The sequence below is a fragment of the Rhipicephalus sanguineus genome, chromosome 7, assembly GCF_013339695.2.
Source record: "Rhipicephalus sanguineus isolate Rsan-2018 chromosome 7, BIME_Rsan_1.4, whole genome shotgun sequence".
In the NCBI taxonomy this organism is placed as follows: domain Eukaryota; kingdom Metazoa; phylum Arthropoda; class Arachnida; order Ixodida; family Ixodidae; genus Rhipicephalus; species Rhipicephalus sanguineus.
This window is the reverse complement of record NC_051182.1, coordinates 159,233,144-159,253,414: the sequence shown is the minus strand read 5'-3', so window position 1 is coordinate 159,253,414 and position 20,271 is coordinate 159,233,144. Positions and strand designations below refer to the sequence as shown.

The 20,271-nt window shown below is 47.5% G+C and overlaps 2 protein-coding genes across 2 annotated transcripts in view; one reads left to right on the top strand and one right to left on the bottom strand.

The window, feature by feature from the left end:
- The window catches only part of LOC125759165 (lysosomal alpha-mannosidase-like), a 122,411-nt gene that overhangs the window by 79,777 nt on the left and 22,363 nt on the right, over positions 1–20,271 (bottom strand). The gene's annotated exons all lie outside the window — the stretch shown is intronic.
- Positions 5,302–10,999, top strand: LOC119400388 (single insulin-like growth factor-binding domain protein-2). Its single transcript, XM_037667409.2, has 4 exons — positions 5,302–5,500; positions 7,110–7,166; positions 9,849–9,972; positions 10,716–10,999. Exons 2-4 carry the CDS (start codon positions 7,117–7,119, stop codon positions 10,887–10,889), a joined length of 348 nt encoding a protein of 115 aa, XP_037523337.1. The 5' UTR covers positions 5,302–5,500; positions 7,110–7,116; the 3' UTR covers positions 10,890–10,999.

The following is a 20,271-nucleotide window of genomic DNA, read 5'->3' as shown; positions in this document are numbered from 1 at the left end:
CGGGTGATTAGATCTCGTAGGGACGCGTCACGCTGTTGCTCGTCACCGATGTTGCCGAAAGCAGAGAGCGAGGAGATGCAGATGGACGTGTCATCCGTTACGTGGTCTGGATCGTCAACGGGGTACCGAGAAAGGCAGTCGGCGTCTTGATGCAGACGGCAGGACTTGTAGACCACTGTGTACGTGAATTCCTGGAGGCGCAGAGCCCAACGAGCTAGGCGCCCTGTTGGATCTTTGAGTGCTGAAAGCCAGCATAGAGCGTGGTGGTCTGTGGTAACGGTGAAAGGTCGACCATATAAATAGGGGCGGAATTTACCAACTGCCCATACAAGCGCCAGGCACTCGCGCTCAGTAATAGAGTAATTGCGTTCGGCAGGGGAGAGGAGCCGGCTGGCGTACGCAAGGACACTATCATGACCGGATTGACGCTGGGCTAACACAGCGCCAATGCCGTAACCACTAGCGTCTGTGTGGACCTCGGTTTGAGCAGACGGGTCGAAGTGGGCGAGAATCGGCGGTGTGGTGAGCAGCGTAATGAGGTGGGAAAAAGCACTGGCTTGCTCAGGACCCCACCAAAATGGCACATCTTTCTTGAGAAGATCAGTGAGGGGGCGGGCAATATCTGCGAAGTTTCTGACGAATCGTCGGAAATGTGAGCATAGGCCCACAAAACTTCGAACGTCTTTGGCACAAGTTGGTACAGGAAAATCGAGGACAGCGCGAACTTTGTCGGGATCGGGTCGGATGCCAGATGAGTCAACGAGATGCCCGAGAATAGCAACTTGGCGATGGCCAAAGTGGCATTTCGATGAATTAAGTTGTAGCCCAGCCGCACGAAACACTGAAAGAATGGACGAAAGTCGGTCGAGGTGAGACTCAAAGGTGGGGGCAAATACAATGACGTCGTCCAGGTAACACAGGCAGATAGACCATTTAAAGCTGCGCAAAAGCGTGTCCATCATCCGCTCGAACGTGGCCGGCGCATTGCACAAGCCGAACGGCATGACTCTGAATTGGTAGAGACCGTCAGGCGTTACAAAGGCAGTCTTCTCACGGTCGAGGTCGTCTACGGCGATTTGCCAGTAACCAGAGCGTAGGTCTATCGAAGAAAAATAGGTAGCACCATGAAGGCAGTCCAGGGCATCATCGATACGAGGAAGCGGGTAGACATCCTTTTTGGTGATCTTGTTTAAATGCCGATAATCCACGCAGAAACGCCAGGTGTTGTCTTTCTTTTTAACTAAGACTACAGGGGAAGCCCACGGACTCGAAGAAGGCTCAATAATGCCTTTTGTGAGCATCTTGTCGACCTCCTGTTGAATAACTTGGCGCTCTGATGGTGAAACTCGGTAAGGACGCCTGTGAATTGGAGATGCATCACCGGTATCTATGCGGTGCTTGACTTGCGAGGTTTGACCTAAGGGCCTACCGTCGAAGTCAAATATGTCAGAGTAGATCATAAGGAGATCACTGAGGTCTTTAACTTGAGAGGGCAAAAGTTCTGAGGCAATCATCTTGGTGATGTTGTTGTGCAGTGTAGAAGAGGTGACTGCGTCGACTCTATGTGGGTTCGGGGAGACGACAACGGGCAGTTCAGGTGACACCGATGAGATCTGGCACTCGTGCGACGGTGACAGAGTAGCAAGAGCAATGCCTTGTGGTAGGACTTGAGGGCTGAATCCGAAGTTCAGAAGAGGAAGGCACGTCTTGTTCGCTGTAACAGTTACAACTGTGTACGGAGAGGAGATGCTGCGGGCCAGTAGAACACTGGGAGAAGGAGAAACCACGTAATCACCATCCGGTACATTGGGATAGGGTTCAACAGCGACGCAAGTTAGGGCTTGTGGTGGCAGACGAATAGCCTCAGCACACGAAAGTTTAGTCTGAACCACCTCCGACACGTCGGCGGACGCAGGCAAGTCAAGTTGTACAACACCGGCCGAGCAGTCAATGACAGCAGAGTGGTCAGACAAGAAATCGAGTCCGAGGATGACATCATGTGGACAATGAGCGAGAACATGAAACAGAACGGACGTCTGCCGGTCGGAGAACCTCACACGTGCCGTGCACATTCCGAGTACAGCCGGAGTTCCTCCACTAGCGACACGTACAAATAGGGACTCGGGCGGCGTAAGGACCTTATTTAATCGTGCACGGAGATCAGAGCTCATAATAGAAATATGTGCACCGGTATCAATGAGGGCAGTAACAGGTAGGCCATCCACTTCCACAGCAATCAGGTTCTGGTCCGTAGTGAGGGTCAGCAGAGGGTTTTCAGGTCGGGGGTCGAATGCAGCGTCACCTCCGGGAGCTGCATTGCTCAGTTTTCCGAGTATGGGCGTCCAGTAGGGCGGGGCGACGAATGGCGACGGGGCTGAGGTGACCGGGAGCGACGATCGCTTGGGGACGGCGAACGGCTGGAGCGTCGGACCGATGTCGCAGGAGCCTCAGCGTATGGTCCACCGTCACGAGCGGGAAACTGCAGGGGCCGGTGGTTGTCGTCACGTCGATAGCCAGAAAACGAGCGAGATGGAAAGGTGCGAGAACGACAGTAGCGAGAAATATGTCCTACACCGTGGCAACGAAAGCAGATCGGCTTGTCGTCCTGCGTTCTCCACTGGGCAGGGTCACGATAGCGGCGAAACATTTCCGGTGCACGAGGAGGCGTTATGGAACTGACACGAGGTTCCGTCAACGAACACACCGGCTACAGTCCGACATTTGCAAGCTCTTCCCTCACAACCTGCTGGATCAACGAGATTGTTGGTCGAGGATCATCAGATGGCCGCGTCAGGAAAGATGGTGGCGACGCCGCCTCGATTTCTCGGCGCACGATGCGAACTACGCTCTCGTTGGTAGGCGGTTGACCGCATGGCGGCTGAAGGTCCTCGCAAGATGATGTAGCGGCCGTGTTCGGAAGTCGCACGAAATGCTGGGCAATGCGGCGACTCTTCAGTTCTTCGAACCGGCGGCACTCTTTGATGATGTCGTCCACGGTGGAGCAGTCTTTAGACACTAGTAAATTGAAAGCATCATCCGCAATTCCCTTGAGCAAGTGGCTTACTTTGTCACCCTCTGACATGTTGGTGTCGACACGTCGGCAAAGGGCCAGGACGTCAAGGATGTAGGAGACATACGATTCGGTCGAAGATTGTGCCCGATAGGAGAATTCTTTAGAAGCGGCCCGCTGGCGTCCGACGGCTCTACCAAATAGGTCACGAAGCTTCTGTTTACAGGCATCCCAACTGGTTATGTCAGCTTCATGAGCCTGAAACCACGTACCTGCTGTTCCGCAGAGATAGAAGTCAACGTTGGCAAGCATCATTGTAGGGTCCCACCGGTAGACCGCTGCAAACCGCTCATACTTCGCGACCCAGTCATCGACGTCAACGTGGTCGGTGCCGCAGAAGTTACCGGGATCGCGGGGTTGAGTCAATACGACCGGCTGTACCGGCTGTACCGGAGGCGCGGTCGAAGCGGCAGCAGTAGAGTTGCTTTCTGTTGACATATTGCGGCTGTCCAGGATACGTCCGCTGCGGAGTTCCGTCTTGCGTAGTACCCAGCACCACCACCAAAATGTTGCGAATATATTTATAACTTATTTACAGTGTAGGATGGTCCAGCAGTCAAGATGGCGGTTGTTAATGATGATGATGATGACGACCTCTTCCTAGTGGCGCTTACCCACAAAGGGGGATGGGCCAAGAAACGGGCGGCAGGATTTTGAGGTAAATACTTGAGGCTAAAGATAAACGTTGTAATTTTTTACTGAAATAGATAAAAAAAACAGAGCTAATACTTGAAAATTCTGCAGAGCACACAGTCAGTCTATCAGGTGTGAAGTTTGACGGATGTAACACCGGTTGGAATTAGTACTGAAGCATGGTAATCTTTTGGTTTCCTGTACGTAAGCAAACACTGCAGAGTGGACCTCCCTGTGGCTATAACCTAATGTAATGCCACCAAATGATAAAATTTGCGGAACATTGATTTGTAATCCTAACTTTTGAAGGGGAGCGACGAGGCATCTTTTTCGCTGATTACTTCCAGCACACCGACACGTCGTCTGCCTCTTCTTCGCACACCTCACCATAGTCATAGCTGCAACCCCGCTACAATATCGGAGTAATACTGCGTGGTACAAGCGTACATTGCCATCGGGCGTCACACCACGTCAGTATCATAACGACTTGGTGGTATAAAGACAGCCACCCATTACAAAAGGCACACACATTACTGCGCGTATTCCCCTAAGACCACGTAGTGGGTGCATCGCAACTTCGAAGAAGTTTCTCGCGCATAATAGCTCCTGGTTTAAAGCATGCTACCCATTACATAAGGCACACACCTTAGTGCGCGCATTCTGTTAAACACTCGTAGTGTTGGAACTGCGCACTAGGAACAGAATATCGCTATCGCGTTCAACTCTTAAAGGCGAAGCTTAAGCATCCCCCAAATTTTTGTTGTTGTTGTTGTTACAGAAACCGAACAGGAACCTGTACTGTACTGTACTCAACGTGCGGAAACCTGTAGTTCATAGAAGCTTCGCTTCTTTGAGAATACCGGCTCCTGGAAACGAGTAACACATCTAGTAAACAACACACAGACCATGCTATGCTAGGCGTTGAGATGTGCCTTTCTTATCTGTTATAATACATTCGGGCGCGTTTCTAATTTAACCTTGATTCATGACCTAACCTCCCCCCCCCCCCCCCCCCCCACACACACGCGCACTTCTTTGAGAAAAGCCGTCCTTCGATTTCGTTATCGCGAGAGACCATATGTATTTCTTTTCCGTTTGTATATGGTTTTAATTAGGAAGTTTTTAATCACCATCCGCTGCATGCGCTCATACATAACTATAGCTCTAAAAGACGGAGGAAGGGCTGATAAGGTTAATTAATGCACGTTTGTTAGTAACCTAACTCAACATTGCCTTTTTCGTCGCGCAAGTAATCACTACCTCATCGCGTAACCCCGAAGGAGAGGCCCAACATGCGTAACGCGTGATTTAGAGAATCTCTTTAGAAACGTGCTCAAAATAAACGTTTAAAATTACGCACTCGCCGAGCATATCGCAAAAGAGTGCTGTTTTTCCAACGTCTGCGTCCTTCAACAAGTTATCATTGAGAAACTGCCAGTTTCTTTCTTTTTGTTTCCTTTTTTTTGCGCGCGAAGAAACTGACACGGGAGACTCAAGTTGCATGCAGTATAAATAACACGCTCTTTGACTGGGCACACAAGGTATGTGAGATGCGCCTTTCCCATATCAGTCATGCATACTGCGGGCGCGTTCTTATAATTTTAGCTGAGCTATAGAGAAGTCGTCCTTCATGCGTCGGTAGGTCACTGTCGTCAGATACGGTGACCCCATTTCTTTTTCTTTTTTTCACTTCGCCCGTATATAAAAGCAGCTCCAAAAAGACAGTCTACGCTGAGGCATTTCGACGTAGCGAGCGAGAACAAGCAGATTTTTTACTTCACGAAGGCGATTAGCAAGGTAAGGTGTTGTGAATATTTCCTAGCAGTTGCAGACTTTGGTCAACGCTTAACGTATGGTTTCCTCGTGATTATTGTCCTATTTTTGATACAAATGTAAACAAAAAATACTAATGACAGCAGTTTCGTTCAATAATGCGCGGGGTCATATACATGGTCCGTCCGAAAAGTTCCCGGAATCTTTTCATAAATTATTTATTCAGCATTAGTTTACAATCTCTTCAGAACTTTTCACATTACCCTCCCCCTCCTTTGATGAACCGTCGCCAACGCTTCATCCAATCATTGAAGGCGCCCTGGAATCCCTCAACGAGAACCTCCTTCAGTGAGGTCGTCGGAAATGCTTTTACCGTCTCCAGCGTCCCATGCCGAGTTCCTTTCAAGGTTCTTTTGATCCTTCGGAACAAAAAGAAGTCCAGTGGTGCCAGATCGAGGCTGTACGGCGGCTGGCGCAGCGTTGCCACACCCATTTTTGCCAGCAACACGGAGACAATGAGCGCTGTGTGGCTCCTCCTTCATCTCATTCGTCGGGACTCCTGGCACGCTTTTCGCGCGGACTTTCCTCATTTCAATATCCTCCTTAAGAACACGATGAACCACGATTGTTTTAGGTATTCCACACTCCTCTGCGATCATCCGAACACTTAATCGCCGGTCCTTGTCGGAAACTTGGCGCATATTTGGCACCGAGTCGTTCATTTGTTGTTTCGACGGGCGTCCGGAGCGGTCGTCGCCGTTGACAGACTCCCGACCTTCGCGGAACCTCTTGCGGCACATGAAAGTTTGGCTCTGTTTCGCTGCGTAGTACGTCACCATAGGCTTTGTGAAGCATTACGAGCGTCTCCGCCCCGTGTTTACCCAGTTTCGCACAAAACTGATTGCATAACGCTGCTCCAAAAAAGTGGTCCATTTTTTCTCTCGACGAGCGTGCAGTAGATGCCTCCGCGCAAAGCATGAGCTGCCAACAACAACTGCCCGCAGGCAAGCGAAACCGGAACTTCTCCGCCCACCCCGCCAAGCGGCGTTGCCGGCTAGCAAAAAAAAATTCCGGGAACTTTTGGGAAAAACCATGCATACCCACTTTCGTGACTTAAAGTACCGGTTATGTCACAATAAGGTTGCTGCACACGACTGCGGCTTATTATTTGGGTATTTCTGCACGTGGTTCATTGTGCACGTTAGATCTGAAGTCTAGTCATTTAGCTTTGCACCATGAAAACATAATAACATTGAATTCTTCCGACAAAACAGATATGTTTCACACTCTCAGTGCAACTCAGTTGCCCGGAAAAAAAATGACTATAAGAATCTAAATCCGTCTTTTTTTTTTTTTTTGTCAGATTTAGAAGGATATTGCGTTAGTTAGAAATAAGAACTTTGTATTTTGTATTCCAGTATGTCATACAATCCTTTCTATAACAACCGACAGTTTAGATCGCTGTTTCACTTTTAATAACGCATTTGCATACTTTAGACCACACGTTTGGTTTATCATCCGACGCCATCACTCCGCTCTCCGGGGCAATTTCACACTAACGTAACTTCATTTTTGCTTAACCAATAAGCACAAATCGCAGATCCATACAACGCTGCCTGTCTTTTCTTTGCAGCGTGAAGATGAAGGTGGTCTTGGTTTTGGCGCTCTTCGTCGCCGTCGCTGTCATCAGGTGAGACGCGTAGTGCAGATGTGAACGTAACTAAGATAGATAAATCACAGTTTGAAAAAAAAAAAGCAGTCTTGAAGAGAGCTAAACACGTTATTCCTGACGCAATGCTTGAAACACGTAGAAAAGAAGGAGAGAAGGGACATAGAAGCGCCAAATACCTACTGTTTATTGATGGCAAAAGCTGGAAAACAAAGTAAACTTGCAAGCATGCGCAGTGGCGTGAAAGAGTGACTTCAAACATGTCATCACGTGAGCTGTCCATTAAAAAAGGGTAACTCAGGTCTATATAGTACAGTTTATGTGTCACTGACACAGGCTGACCCATTCTTTCTAATGTGGAACGCTTCTAATAGTTCCCTAGCTCCTCGTTCGGTATATGCCCTTGCCAATAATCTTAATTTACGCGAAACGCGGCACACGTGAGCATGACCTAAGATTCGCCGGAAGATGCGCACCATCACTTTGTCATGCTTCCCCATGAGCCGTCCCGTTGTCATGCCTTGTCGCGCAATTGTTATGATCCGTCAGTGAACCGTCCCGTTTGTTCACTGCAAGACTTTCCAAAGCTCAGGGGAATTTCGTAAACGACACCTTCGGCACAACGCATGAAAGGTTTCACGTGCCTCTTTTGCCACCCTCGCTGCTTAGCACGAGAGAATCGCTGGCACAACTGTGCCAGTTTATTCGGAGCGGAAAACGCAAGAGGAACGCGTTTACATGTTTAAAAAACTTAGGCACCAACTCGCCTAGGAACTAACTCTTGAAGGGACTCGCAACGACAGCACTCAAGGGAAAACAAATGTCCGCGAACATGACGTCATCGCGTAAGCAGGCCTCATCGCCCGTGACCATGTCTCAGCAACGTGGCGTTTGAAATTACGGACCACCGTGAAAAAAAAATTTTAATGTTGCCCTCTCGTGCGACATTGATACAGCAAGGAACCTGGACATTACGAGAACATCCAGCAGGTCATTTCGCTATGTCCCAAATTTGCAGCAGAACGTAAGAAATCATCGGTGGAACTTCCCGCCATGTTCAGGCCATCTTCTATCGAACTGCGCAGCAGGACAGCGCACAAAAAAAGGAAGAGGCGGGCGAGCGTGCCCCTCTGTCCTCCTGTCCTGCTGCGCACTTCGTTGCAAGATGATCCCCCATGGACTCGCCCAACTTCCAACACTGAAAAGAGGGCGCGCAAACACGGAAACATGAGAGAAGTCAAAACAACACAGTCTTTTTAACATGAATAGCTATCAACTAGCTCAGCTCTTCATTCAAAGCTTCATTTCTAGTACTATGAGCCCTTTCCCGTGTTCTCCTACTTATCTGAACCACCCTGCTTCTTTGGCTTCTTTAATTGCTATTTGTTTGTTTTGAGCTAGGAGTACGCCCAGTCTTTTTAACATGAATACGTACCAACTAGCTTAGCTCTGTCATTTTAAGCTTCATGTCAACGCTAGTTATGTATAGGTCGATACCCAGACTGCCCCAGAAATCGACGAAGGACGGCAGGGGCGTAGCCAAGGGGGGGATTGGGGGGGTTCAAACCCCCCCCCCCCCGAAATTTTTCAATTTTGCTTGCGTATATAGGCACGCACCCATACATACACACGCACGAACATATATAAAGTATGGTTGAACCCCCCCCCCCCCCCCCCCGAAAAAAATTTCTGGCTACGCCCCTGAAGGACGGTGTGTTGCCGAATGTGGGAACATTTCGAAACTATGTAAGCCAGAAAAATCTATAAATACTTAACGGTATGTTGGCGGAACAATTCTCATACAGGAAGGAGGCTTCCGCGTTCTAAAACACCATGTTTCAACAAAAAAAGCAACTATAATCGATTACAACGTGAGAATAAATACAAGCTCCACCCACTGCCATCACTATCCCACCCCGAGAGAATCTGCATAAACATTCTATCCAATCACATTAGCTCATTTCCGTGACGTCAAGCACTTTTCGCGTGTTCCTGATACTCGGTGTTTCCATACAGACGCATGTTAATGTCGTTGGTTTTATGTCGAAAACTTGAACGTCCTGGAAATATTTGTCATAGATTGTGACATCAATGCTTGGCCAAAAAATGTATTTTATGCAAGAACGATGAACCTTTACTTTTGGATTTGCCTTCTGTTTACATCAACACATAAAATACTTAGCGTTTCAAAGAAAACCAGCTTGCTCGGCTCTCTCACATAGGTGAAAGAAGGGAAAGAAGCGCGCGGTGCTGATTAACGCTTCCAGGTTTGCATGCACATAAATACCCCATCAAGTGGACGAGAGAGCATCGGGCGGTTTATCCGAAGGTTGCAGGTTCGGTTCCTGCCAGTGGCAAGTTGTCTCTTCGTCCAGTTTAGTTTCTTAACATTTATATCGTAATTGCTGCAATGCACATAAAGCAATACAATTACCATTCCATATCCCTTCCTTGACTTCATTAACTGCTGGTTTTCATCAAGGTTGTCTCTTGCATAGACGGTTGGCAAGCACGCTGCGGTTCTGAGGGCGGAGTTAGTATTTATTCATAGATTGTAACCGATTATAGTGCCTTGTGTACAGTTAGTCAACGTGTCGGATGCATTGATGCGGAACGTGCAAAGAAACATGCTTTAGCTATTGTTTTGTTCGACTCGTAATTAAAAAGTTACTAAAAATACACACGTGACCTTGCGTTCTACAGCGCGTCCGGAACTTCACCTCCTAACTGTGAAGGCGTGACATGTGACCCAGCAACTTGCGAAGTGTTTCAATGCACGTGCGGAAGCTACAAGGGCTCCTGCGGATGCTGCGACTTCTGCTTCAAGGTATTCATTCGTTCATTCATTACGGTGAAAAGCCTTATGTCTTATGCGAACGCGGCCTCGAACGATAAGCCGACTTGAGAGAATTGAAGAAAGAAACCAGATCACGTGACGTCTAACGGTACGAAAGCCATACAAATACGAGTGAAAGCATAGTCTGAGCAAAGTGAGTTAATTAGTGAAAGTGAATTTGTTAAAGTTAATTAGAGAACGTTCGGCATTGATATGAGAGTACGGTAAAGTAGCTGCACCGGATATCTTTCGCCTCCGAGTCGTGTCGGGCGATTGCATAAGGGTCCCTATGAAATGTGCGTGGCTCCCACCTACTGCGGAGATTTGGCCACGATGTGACCATTTTGGGTCACATCATGGCGGTGATGTACAGGTATCCTACGCTAATGTACAATGGTAATGTACAGGCACAAGGGCTATGCATAGAGTCGAGGCCTTGAGGGGTCTAGCTGCATAAGTCATGTTTCGCATAATATATGCAGGAAGATGGGATGGCCTTCCTCGGACGACACGTGAAATGATTGTGCTGAGCGCTCAGTGAGGTTTTATCTTTTTAGGTCGACTCGTTTGGTTTATCGGGATTAACTGCATTATGAATATATGTTTTCTTTTCCTGAATAAAAACATGTGTGTTGCAAGCAGCGCATCGTCCTCTGTCCTATTGTATGTGATGTTTTAGTTGCGCCTTTGCACATCATTTCCCCTCCTTCCTTTCTTCCTACGTATTTTTTCAGTGTCCTGGCGATGAGTGTACGAAGCTGTTCAACGACCCCTGCACAGAGGGCCACCACTGCGTCCTCGACAATCCGAATGAGCACTTCAACACTGGCGGCAAGGGACACTGCAGATCCGTGAACGAGACATCTACCGAACACCACCACCACGAGCACGCGGAACACAAGAACTGAACAACTCAACCTGCACTGCCCTGAGACCGTAGTGCAGTCACGAACAAGTCGCTTTGTCAACCACTCTTCTTCCATGGGATAATAAATGTTCACACAGTTGCCAACAATTGAATTTCACGTCGCGTCGGTCATTGCCAGTGTTTTAGCAGCGAAGCTGTGCTGGCAGTTATAGGTGAACCATTTGCCGTCCGGCGCGTCACGCAGGCGCAGAGCAAGGTCACGTGACCAGGAGAGGAGGGGACAGAAGGGCATCAGAGTAGTTGCGTTCACTGGATGTGCCACGCTGGTCACATGACCAGCGCCCCTGGGGGGAGGGAAATGTACTCCTCACGGCTCGAGCAGCAGCGCCGACGTCGAGCAGCAAACCCCGAGCTTCTATGGCAGGAAGCAAAAGCCAAGCGGCAGCGGAGGGAAGCCGCCAACCCCGAGGTTCGAGCGAAGAAAGCGCAAAGGAAACGGCAAAGGAAACTAACCACAGCGCTAGAACCACAGTTAAACTGAAACAACACCACGAATCACAGCAAAACACACGTACGACACCAAAACACAGAAGCAAAACGCAGAAAATCACAGCAAAGCACAGAAAAGCACCGAAGGAACGATCACAGCTCCGCAGTTTTCTCCGATTTCACTTCGTGGAACTGGGTTGAGTGTTTACGTATTACTTTCTCTGCAAGTGGAACGTCAAATTGTAAATAATGGTGAGCCATTCCACTACGCGAAGCTGGATGAGCAAAGAAACTGTTTGGCACACGACACAGAGGTGGCACAAAATTTAGATTCATAGCCGATCACACACTGCAACTGAATCCGAAATGTCTGTCCGAAAAGTCCCTTCTGAATTTAACGCATGCTCCTTTGAAGTTTTCCATTCGAGCAGCATGCGTCTTTTTGCCGCCACATGCGTCGTCTTGTCTGGCTTACCGCATGCGCTTGGCGTTTGGTGCGCCATCTTAAGTGGCGTTTGCCGTCCATGTCTTCCCTTCTTCATTTTTAGTTGACCGGTGGACACTCCTCCAAAATAAAATTTCCGGCTAAACCGCGGGTAGTTAAGTATGACCTGGCCGCCACGAAAGTGTGGAGATGACGTCACGAGGGAGAGGGAAGCGTGGAGCATTGTACGCCATGTCCGCAAGGTAGAACGGACACGAACCTAGAGAAGTGGCCCCGACAATGCTAAACGAATTTTGTTTTATTTACCACTAAATCGCCGCTGAATTCTCGTTTCAGTCCCTGATTTAATGCAAGATACCTGCGTTAAGGATTAGAAACACGGCGAGAAGTTTAATATTACTACTAAAAAGTATAGGACAATGCAGCATAAACGAAGCGTAACTGCCTATGTAATCACATCAAAAACATTTAAACAGCCGTGTATTGATGCTATTTATTGCATCTATTTTCTTCTTTGCATCGATTTTCATCAGCACCATTAGCAGCAGTAGCGCACCTCAACACGAGGACTGAGCGACTAAGTAACTTCTGTGCATAATTCACCCACATATTATTATACTCCTCAAAAATTTATCACTTTCCATAATTTGCTACTTCAAAACGCACTTTCGTTTCCCATGGTAAGCGTTCTGGTCCATAATATAGGCTCACGCCTCTATACTCGCAAACTTCCATATATTAGCCTAAACTAACGCTATATTTTATTGTGATAGCAGTTATACGGAGACTCCAAGTGCATCTTTGCCATCGGCATCGCCGTGATGTTGTGTATAACGTCGAAGGGCGATAATATCAAACTGCGCGTCGTGCGTCGTGTGTTTTATGTGCGAGTGAAAGAGTGCGGGGGCAGCCAACGATCGTGACTCAAACGAGGTAGGAACGCACCGCACCGGCCGTCTTTCGACGAGCGAAAGGGGGAAGGGGGGGGGGGCGTGCTGAGTGGCTGCGTACTATGAACGTCCATGCATGATGTTAAAGGGACACTGAAGAGAAAAACAATTTTTCTCTTATTAGAAATTACTCTTTCACAATACCAGACACACCACTCTTGCCGAGAGAAGGTGAGCGAGAAAACACGCAAAAAGAAAATACTGGTGGCTACGCCACCTTGAAGTTCCCGCACCAGTCGCCTGACGTCACAGATTTTGACGGCGTCTGCTGGGGCCTACGTAGTTCCCAAACGGCAAAAAAGAAGTTTAGCTTCTGTGAGAGCCGGAAATTTGACACACCAAGTTTCAGGAAATTACGTTGAGCCAAAGTGGCCAAAGTACGAAAAAAAAAAAAAACCGCTTCGAAATCCATGACGTCACCGTCGGAGAATTCGGCGGGAAATTCAAAAGTGAAACTTTTGACATCGATTTTCTCATCTATTAATAAACCAATAGTGCTGAAATTAACAACGCTAGAGCTTTCACAGTGTAATTTATCGATCTAAGAAGATTCATCGCGTCACTTTAATGTCCCACGTAAACAGCGCAAATGACAAGGAACTGGTTGAAAAGAAAAGAGATGCGAAGACTCGCAACTATAATCACTCACGATCGGTAATATATACAGTGGCACAAAAAAAAAACAGAAGAAAAGAAGAGAAGAATGCCATACACACTGCCTGCGGTTATTTTGATCCCATCATCCAAATGTGTCATCAAGATATGCTAATTCCCTCTCAGGTAGCGCAATCGAAGGCTGGCTGATACACACTGTGCTTCTTCGTGCAATCTACGTTGCATCAACAACTAAGCTAGTGTTCACATTTCTATGCTTGTGTGCGTTATTTTTGTGCCACTGTATATATTTTCCGACCGTATGTGATTAAGCTTAGTTGCGATTTAGCACCTGTCCTGTTTTCTTTTCAACCAGTCTCTAGTCATCAATCTGTACCAACTTGCCCAACGTTCCGCTTCAACGCAGTACATTGAACTTCCGGGTGCGGTCGCGCGCCGCGTATCTTGACAGGGATGAGCAGGCAGATCATACCTTTGTGAGTGCTGTGTTGTGACCGCTCAGTTTGCACTGAAGCGATGGACAGCACGGAGAGCGTTTCGGTCGCTTCAGCGGCCGCGTTTCCTTACGCCACACTTTTGTAGGGTACGCCAGGTTTCATGCTAAAAGGATTCGCTGTTAGGCTTACTTCACATAGCATACTGATTTGTAGCTATCGCGTTCGTTGCTTCGCCCTTTCGGTTATCGCTGAGAACTGCTGGAGTTGTATGTCGCAGGCAAAAAGAAATAAATAAATAGAAACCTGCCTCTGAAGACAAGTGACACGTCTAGTAAACAACAAACAGACCATGGTGCGCTAGGAGTTGAGATTGTCCTTATCGGTGGTCATACATCCAGGCGTGTTCCTAATTTAACCCCTTCTGGCATGAATTATGATGGACTGTCTGCAAATGCATCAGATTCACACAACGCAGTTACAAGGCACTCGACGTTGCTATCAAAGAAACAACCGGAATTAATACATTATTTTGTGACAGTCATCATCATCATCGCCAACATCCTGACTAGGCCCACTGCAGGGCAAAGGCCTACCCCATGTTCCGCCAATCAACCCGGTCCCGTGCTTGCCCGGTCCACGTTATACCTACAAACTTCTTAATCTCATCTACCCACCTAATTTTCTGCCTTCCCCTCACGCATTTTCCTTCTCTTGGAATCCGGTCAGTTACCCTTAATGACCAGCCGTTATCTTGCCTTCTCGCTACATGCCCTGCCCATTTATTCTTATTCATTTCAACTTCTGTGCGAGTATCCGTCAATAATTGTAATTTGCATGTAATTAAACATCTATTCCGCAATCAGTAATGTTCAATTTTTGCATTAGGTAAATCGTAGGCTCGCGATGTCGTGAGCCCTGTGGAAGGCCTGGAGTTGAGTGTGAAGACTGCTGCTCTTGACGGATTCCTCCCATCGCTCCTTCGCGATGAGTGGAGAGGCATTAAGGGCTGGGCCCAGCCAGATCATGTGATCCAAAGAACATGAGTCATGGCCACATCTGGGGCCCGACTTCGAATGGTCGGGGTCAATCCTATTAAGGGAACTTAGAAGTACTTGTTGCTGAACTAGTTGATTCATCATAATGAGGGAAAATCTAGACGCCTAAAACACCGCAAGAAGAACGCTCTTTCCCTGTGCTTCTTTGTTGTTCTTACGGTGTTTTAGGCGTCTAGATTTTTCCCTCATAACTATTAGGGGAACTCTAGGCCGTCCAGAGGCCGTCACATCCGTGGCTCCGCCACGGATGTCATCTGAGGGGAGGGGGTAGGCCTCCGGCTCCCCTAAACATCAGTTCCTCAGCACTCCAATAAAGTTCTTGTCATGTCATGTCAAAATGCATGCGTAATTTGTTTTTGGTCGCATTCATTTAGAGCAAAGAAAAATTGGCCACCATCCGGCCCTGCGAACGTGAATGCCCAGCGAAACTGTATCAAAGACCACACAGGCTGAATGGAAGGGGGGGGGGGGTTGTTTTATTATCACTTCAGAGTAATCGTAGTGATAATCACTATGTGGTCGCTGTGGTAGACCGTAATTGGTTCCGCGATCATTTTCAGCAAGACGAATTTGTCCCTTTCGCCGAGCGTTGTATTCACGCTGCTCTTCGGGTGTATTTAATTTCCGTGGTCTACCCGTGGCAGTCTTACAGTGAACTGAATGAGTTGCTAGACGGGTCACCCTTTTATATATGAAAGCGTGAAACACATGCGGGTAGACGAAAGGTCCCTTTGACGTCATTCAGAGCACTCGTGTGAAGTGCAGATCATCTGCAACCTACCGGGAACGCGTAGGAGGGTGTTCCCATTGTTCACAGGCGGCTTATCATCCATCATGCGGTTTTGATGCTTGTTTTGTGGTTTTCTTTATTGAAACGAATACTGAGCTCTAAGCTTTATGCCTGATTGCAAAGAAAGATATGCCATTTGCCTTCAATTGTTAAAGGGCCCCTAAACCAACGAGAGGTCGAAATTTAGTAGTCTACAGCGAACGCGTTCATCGCCTCGTCCATCCACCTCTCCGAATGCCCTTCCTCGGCGCCCGAGACGAAAACGCAAGGAGCGCGCGCATCTGCTAGCAGAGGAGCACGCGAGCGCGAGCGTCTGTTGGGGGTTTAGGGACCTGGCGTTTTGTCAGGTCCATAAGACAACCTTCGGAGGTTGCAGGTTCGGTCCCTGCCGGCGGAGAGTTGTCTTTTCGCCCACTTTACGTTCTTCTCATCTATGTCGCAGTTCCTGCACACTTCATACGGTACAATTAACGTCCCATATACCTTCCTTGGGTTCAATATCTGCTGGAGGTTGCATGTTCGGTCCCTGCCGGTTTTGCTGGTTTTCATTAAGCTTGTGTCGAACAAAGAAATGAGCCCTGAAAATACACTTCATTCATTAAATGTTATACGAAGTGAGGCTAACAGCTCACTTTTTAGCATCCGACCTGGCGTAGCACAGCAAAACGCTGTCGTAAGGAAACGCGGCCGCTACAGCGAACGACGCGATCTTCGTGCTTCAGCACAAACTAAGCGGTGAAAACACAGCACGTTCAACAGTATTACGTCACAAATTTTGGAGGCCTGTGACGTCATCACAAGATGATGATTTTAGGGGCGAAACACCTTAGGGTCTCGGCTTGTCGGCGTGTCATGTCGTCGTCACGGTCCATCATAAACGGGTATGCGCCACAAAAATTGGCAAAATCCCACTACTTGCCACCGGTCCATTAAAAGTGAAGACGGCAACAGTTATCCCAAGAAACAGCCGACGACGTTGCAGGATTTAATTGCATTAATTAACAGAAATTTGTCAAATTCCGCCTCAAAATTGGTTTCAAATGCCAAGCTTTCTCCTGTAAAGCATACTTCGTAGCATGTTGCGGTGTGTAACACGAAGACAACTTACGGTAATATCACTGCTAATTTACATCACTCTGTTGACGCCGCCGACGCCGGCGGTCACTTTTCGCGTTTGATGAGGCATCTAAGGCTTTCGCCTTAAAAAGCTTTTATTGAAAGAGCTGATACGGACTAAATGTGCGATGCTCACCCCACTGTGGAGGAGGGTTGGCCATGACGTCACCGTTTTCTCTCTCCTTCCTTTCTTCCTAATTATATTTCCAGTCTCCTGGCGAGGATTGTACGACCCTCTTCAGCGACCCTTGCACCGTTGGCTACCGCTGCTCTCCCGACAATCCAAGCGAAGCCTTCGTTACCGGCGATAGAGGGCACTGCAGGCCCCTGAACGAAACATCCACCGAACACCAACACCACGGACACTCGGAACACAATAACTGAACACCTCAACCTGCGGTGCCCTCAGACCATAGCGCTTCCACGAACAAGTCACAGTGTCAAGCAAGATTCGACGCGATAATAAATGTTCATACGGCAACCAACAATTGTCTTCACGTCGTGTCAGTCATTGTTCTCGCGTGTGACTCCGTTCGCAAGTCAAGTGTCAAAATTGAAAAACCTGCATGCGCGTGATAGCAAAGCCGGTCCTACGTACAGGTATCATTAGTATGCGCATAACGTCATGCACTCAGGTTCTTGTCGTACTGGTGCTCAAACATGGAGGCTGTGATGACATCAAGGTCACATAATCACGGGGTGATTAACCCGCTTCAATGTAATAACGTCTCTGTGCATGAATTGTCTCTGTGCATGAATAACGAAATAACTAACATGCCATTTACTGACAACGTTAACGTGACATCAAGCTTCGCGCCCCGCCATGTTGGGTCTCCAACATGGTGGTTTCAGGGGCGTCAGTGCAAGCCATCTACAAGGGGATGTGTAAGTAGTGTATACTGGCAGCAGTTTAAGTATATATGTCTGGGTATGTCTGCAATCATGTGTCCTCGATTGGGACGACTATAACCTTAAAGGAGCCCTACAACGTTTTTTTTTTTCGTCTGCCTTGTGCAGCACTGGAGTGAATGTAGTGTTGAATAATCGGATGAACGCAAAAAGAATTATCAAAATTCGTGCACGGTAACGGAAGTTACTGGTCTTCAAACTTCGAAACCCCAGCGTACGACAATAAAAGACGTTCCCTTTCGCATTTCACTCTGCCACTGACGTCAAAGGCACACTCCAATCACGGCGCGCCTCTTATAGAGACATACCGGAAGTCGCGCCGCATGGATGGATGGATGGATGCTATGAGCGTCCCCTTTAAAACGGGGCGGTGACATGTCTGCCACCAGGCTCGAAGAAAAAAAAAAAAAAAGCTTCCTTGTTTCATGTTGGCCTAATACCTTATCTACATTGATTAAATCTATGTTATTATACCAAAAATATAAATTCACGGTCCATCTCTCTGCCTCTTAAGGCAGAATGACCTTATTTTTCCCCCATTATTTATTTTTGTTCTTTATCTCTACTTTTCTGCCACCAATACTCTAACCGTCTCTTACTTATTTCTATCGCGGACGTGTTCAGCTTTCCATTGTTGTCCCTAAAACCCAAGGCTTCATGTAGACTCGTGCCCACACGTATACCTGGGTGAATATCGCCACATTCAATCAGTATATGTTCCATCGTTTCCTTAGTTCCCCCGCAGCATGTACATTGTTCTGGTGGTGGCCGTTGTGCAGCGCACCTAGCGTCGTTTAGCAATTGTTTTCAAAACCTTATATTGAAAAACAGAAATCTTTTTCTATCTGATGAAGTATAAAAAGTGCTTTTATAATTTTTAGCGCACATTATCGTGGCCCAGCTGGGACCATATGAATATTGCATGCAACTTGTCGTGTCAAGCCAATCAAAACGCCCGGCCATTGTCGTCTCTACCACGTGATGGAGCGCCACTTCCGATCATAAAAATAGCCGTTATGTCTCGCTGCCGTCCGAAGTCAAAGTTGATTCTCCATTGAAATAACATTATAACAGCTTTGTTTTCGGCGTTGTCACTTGTACAACGACATTCGTGCGTTCCACAGTTGCATAAGAAGCGGCAGAAACGACACGCTTAATTTGTTTCGCAGGGCTCCTTTGATGAGTTAACTAGAGGTGGTTCCAACTGTAAGTGTGAACCGGCGGTGAACCCAAGACCGGAAACGGGAAACGAAAGTGAAGTAAGCAAAAGTGAAGTTGGTTGGTCAGTCGGTCAGTCGGCTGGTTGGCTTATTGGGTTTAACATACCAAAGCGACTCAGGCTGTGAGATACGCCGTAGTGAAGGGTCTTGGAAAATTTCGACCAACTGCGATTCATTAACGTGCGTCGACATCGCACAGTACACGGGCCTCTCCAGCGCTTCGCCTACATCGAAATGCTACTGCCTCGGCCGGTAGTGAACCCGCGTATTTCGTAACAGCAGCCGAGCACTGTAACCAATGAGCCACCTCGATGGTCATCGAAGTCAAATAAGGGGCAGATACAGGATGCACAGGGGTCAGATTATACGAACTTCGGAGTCAGCTTATGGGAGAACTCGACAGATCTTATTCTCCAGGGCCCATATTCAAAAGTTCAGGGGATGGGAGGAGGGGTCAGAACATCTGCCTCCTCCCACCCTCATTAAGAGCCCCAATCTGTATCCGCCCATGGGTGAAGTGTGTTTGACCGGAACTTGGAATGGGAAGAAAGGATCCCTTGAAAGTCAAATGATGACCCAGAACCATTATAACGGTAGTTAGCTATGACCCGGAAGCCGCACAGAAGTGCGAGATGACGTCACGAACGAGAGGGAAGTTTCGAAGAAGTTCGTAAGAGATTTCTATAAATTAGAGCACATAGAGGTACCCGCAACTTAATGTTAGACGAATTTCTTTCGAAATTACCGCTAAATCAGCACTGAATTTTCTTTTCTGTCGGTCATTTAATGCACTACAGCTGCGATAAGTACTACCCCCATGGAGATAAGTTTGAAATGACTACTAACAAGTACACAACAACAAAGCAAAAAGAAACGTAACTGTTCATGCAATCAATGAAATACGTATAAAACAGCCGCATGTTTATGTTCTTTACGGCATACCTTTTATTCTTTGCATTCATTCTCCTCGTCACTACTAGAAGCATCAACGCCCCTCCACACGAGGACTGTGTTTTTTGTTTGTTTTTTTTTTGTTTTTGTGCTTAGCTCGCCCACATATTATTAGACTTCGTAAAAATTTCGCACATCGCGTAACTGTCTGCTGCTTCCCAAAGCGTTTTCGTGTCAGATGATAGGCGGTCTATTTTTCATACAGTATATATATATATATATACGCGTGGTAGAAAAAACCCCGCCCCGCCCTTAGTGACTAGTAGCACGTCTCGTATAAGCAGTGCACACGCCAAACGTTGAGATGCGCTGGTCTCATTTAGCCTTGACCTTATGACATGCACCCCCCACCCCCACCCCCCTTTAAGGAAAAACTTACTTCGTTATCGTTATCGCGAGAGACCTTGTGTATTTCTTTTTCGTTTGTATATAGCTTGAACAAAGA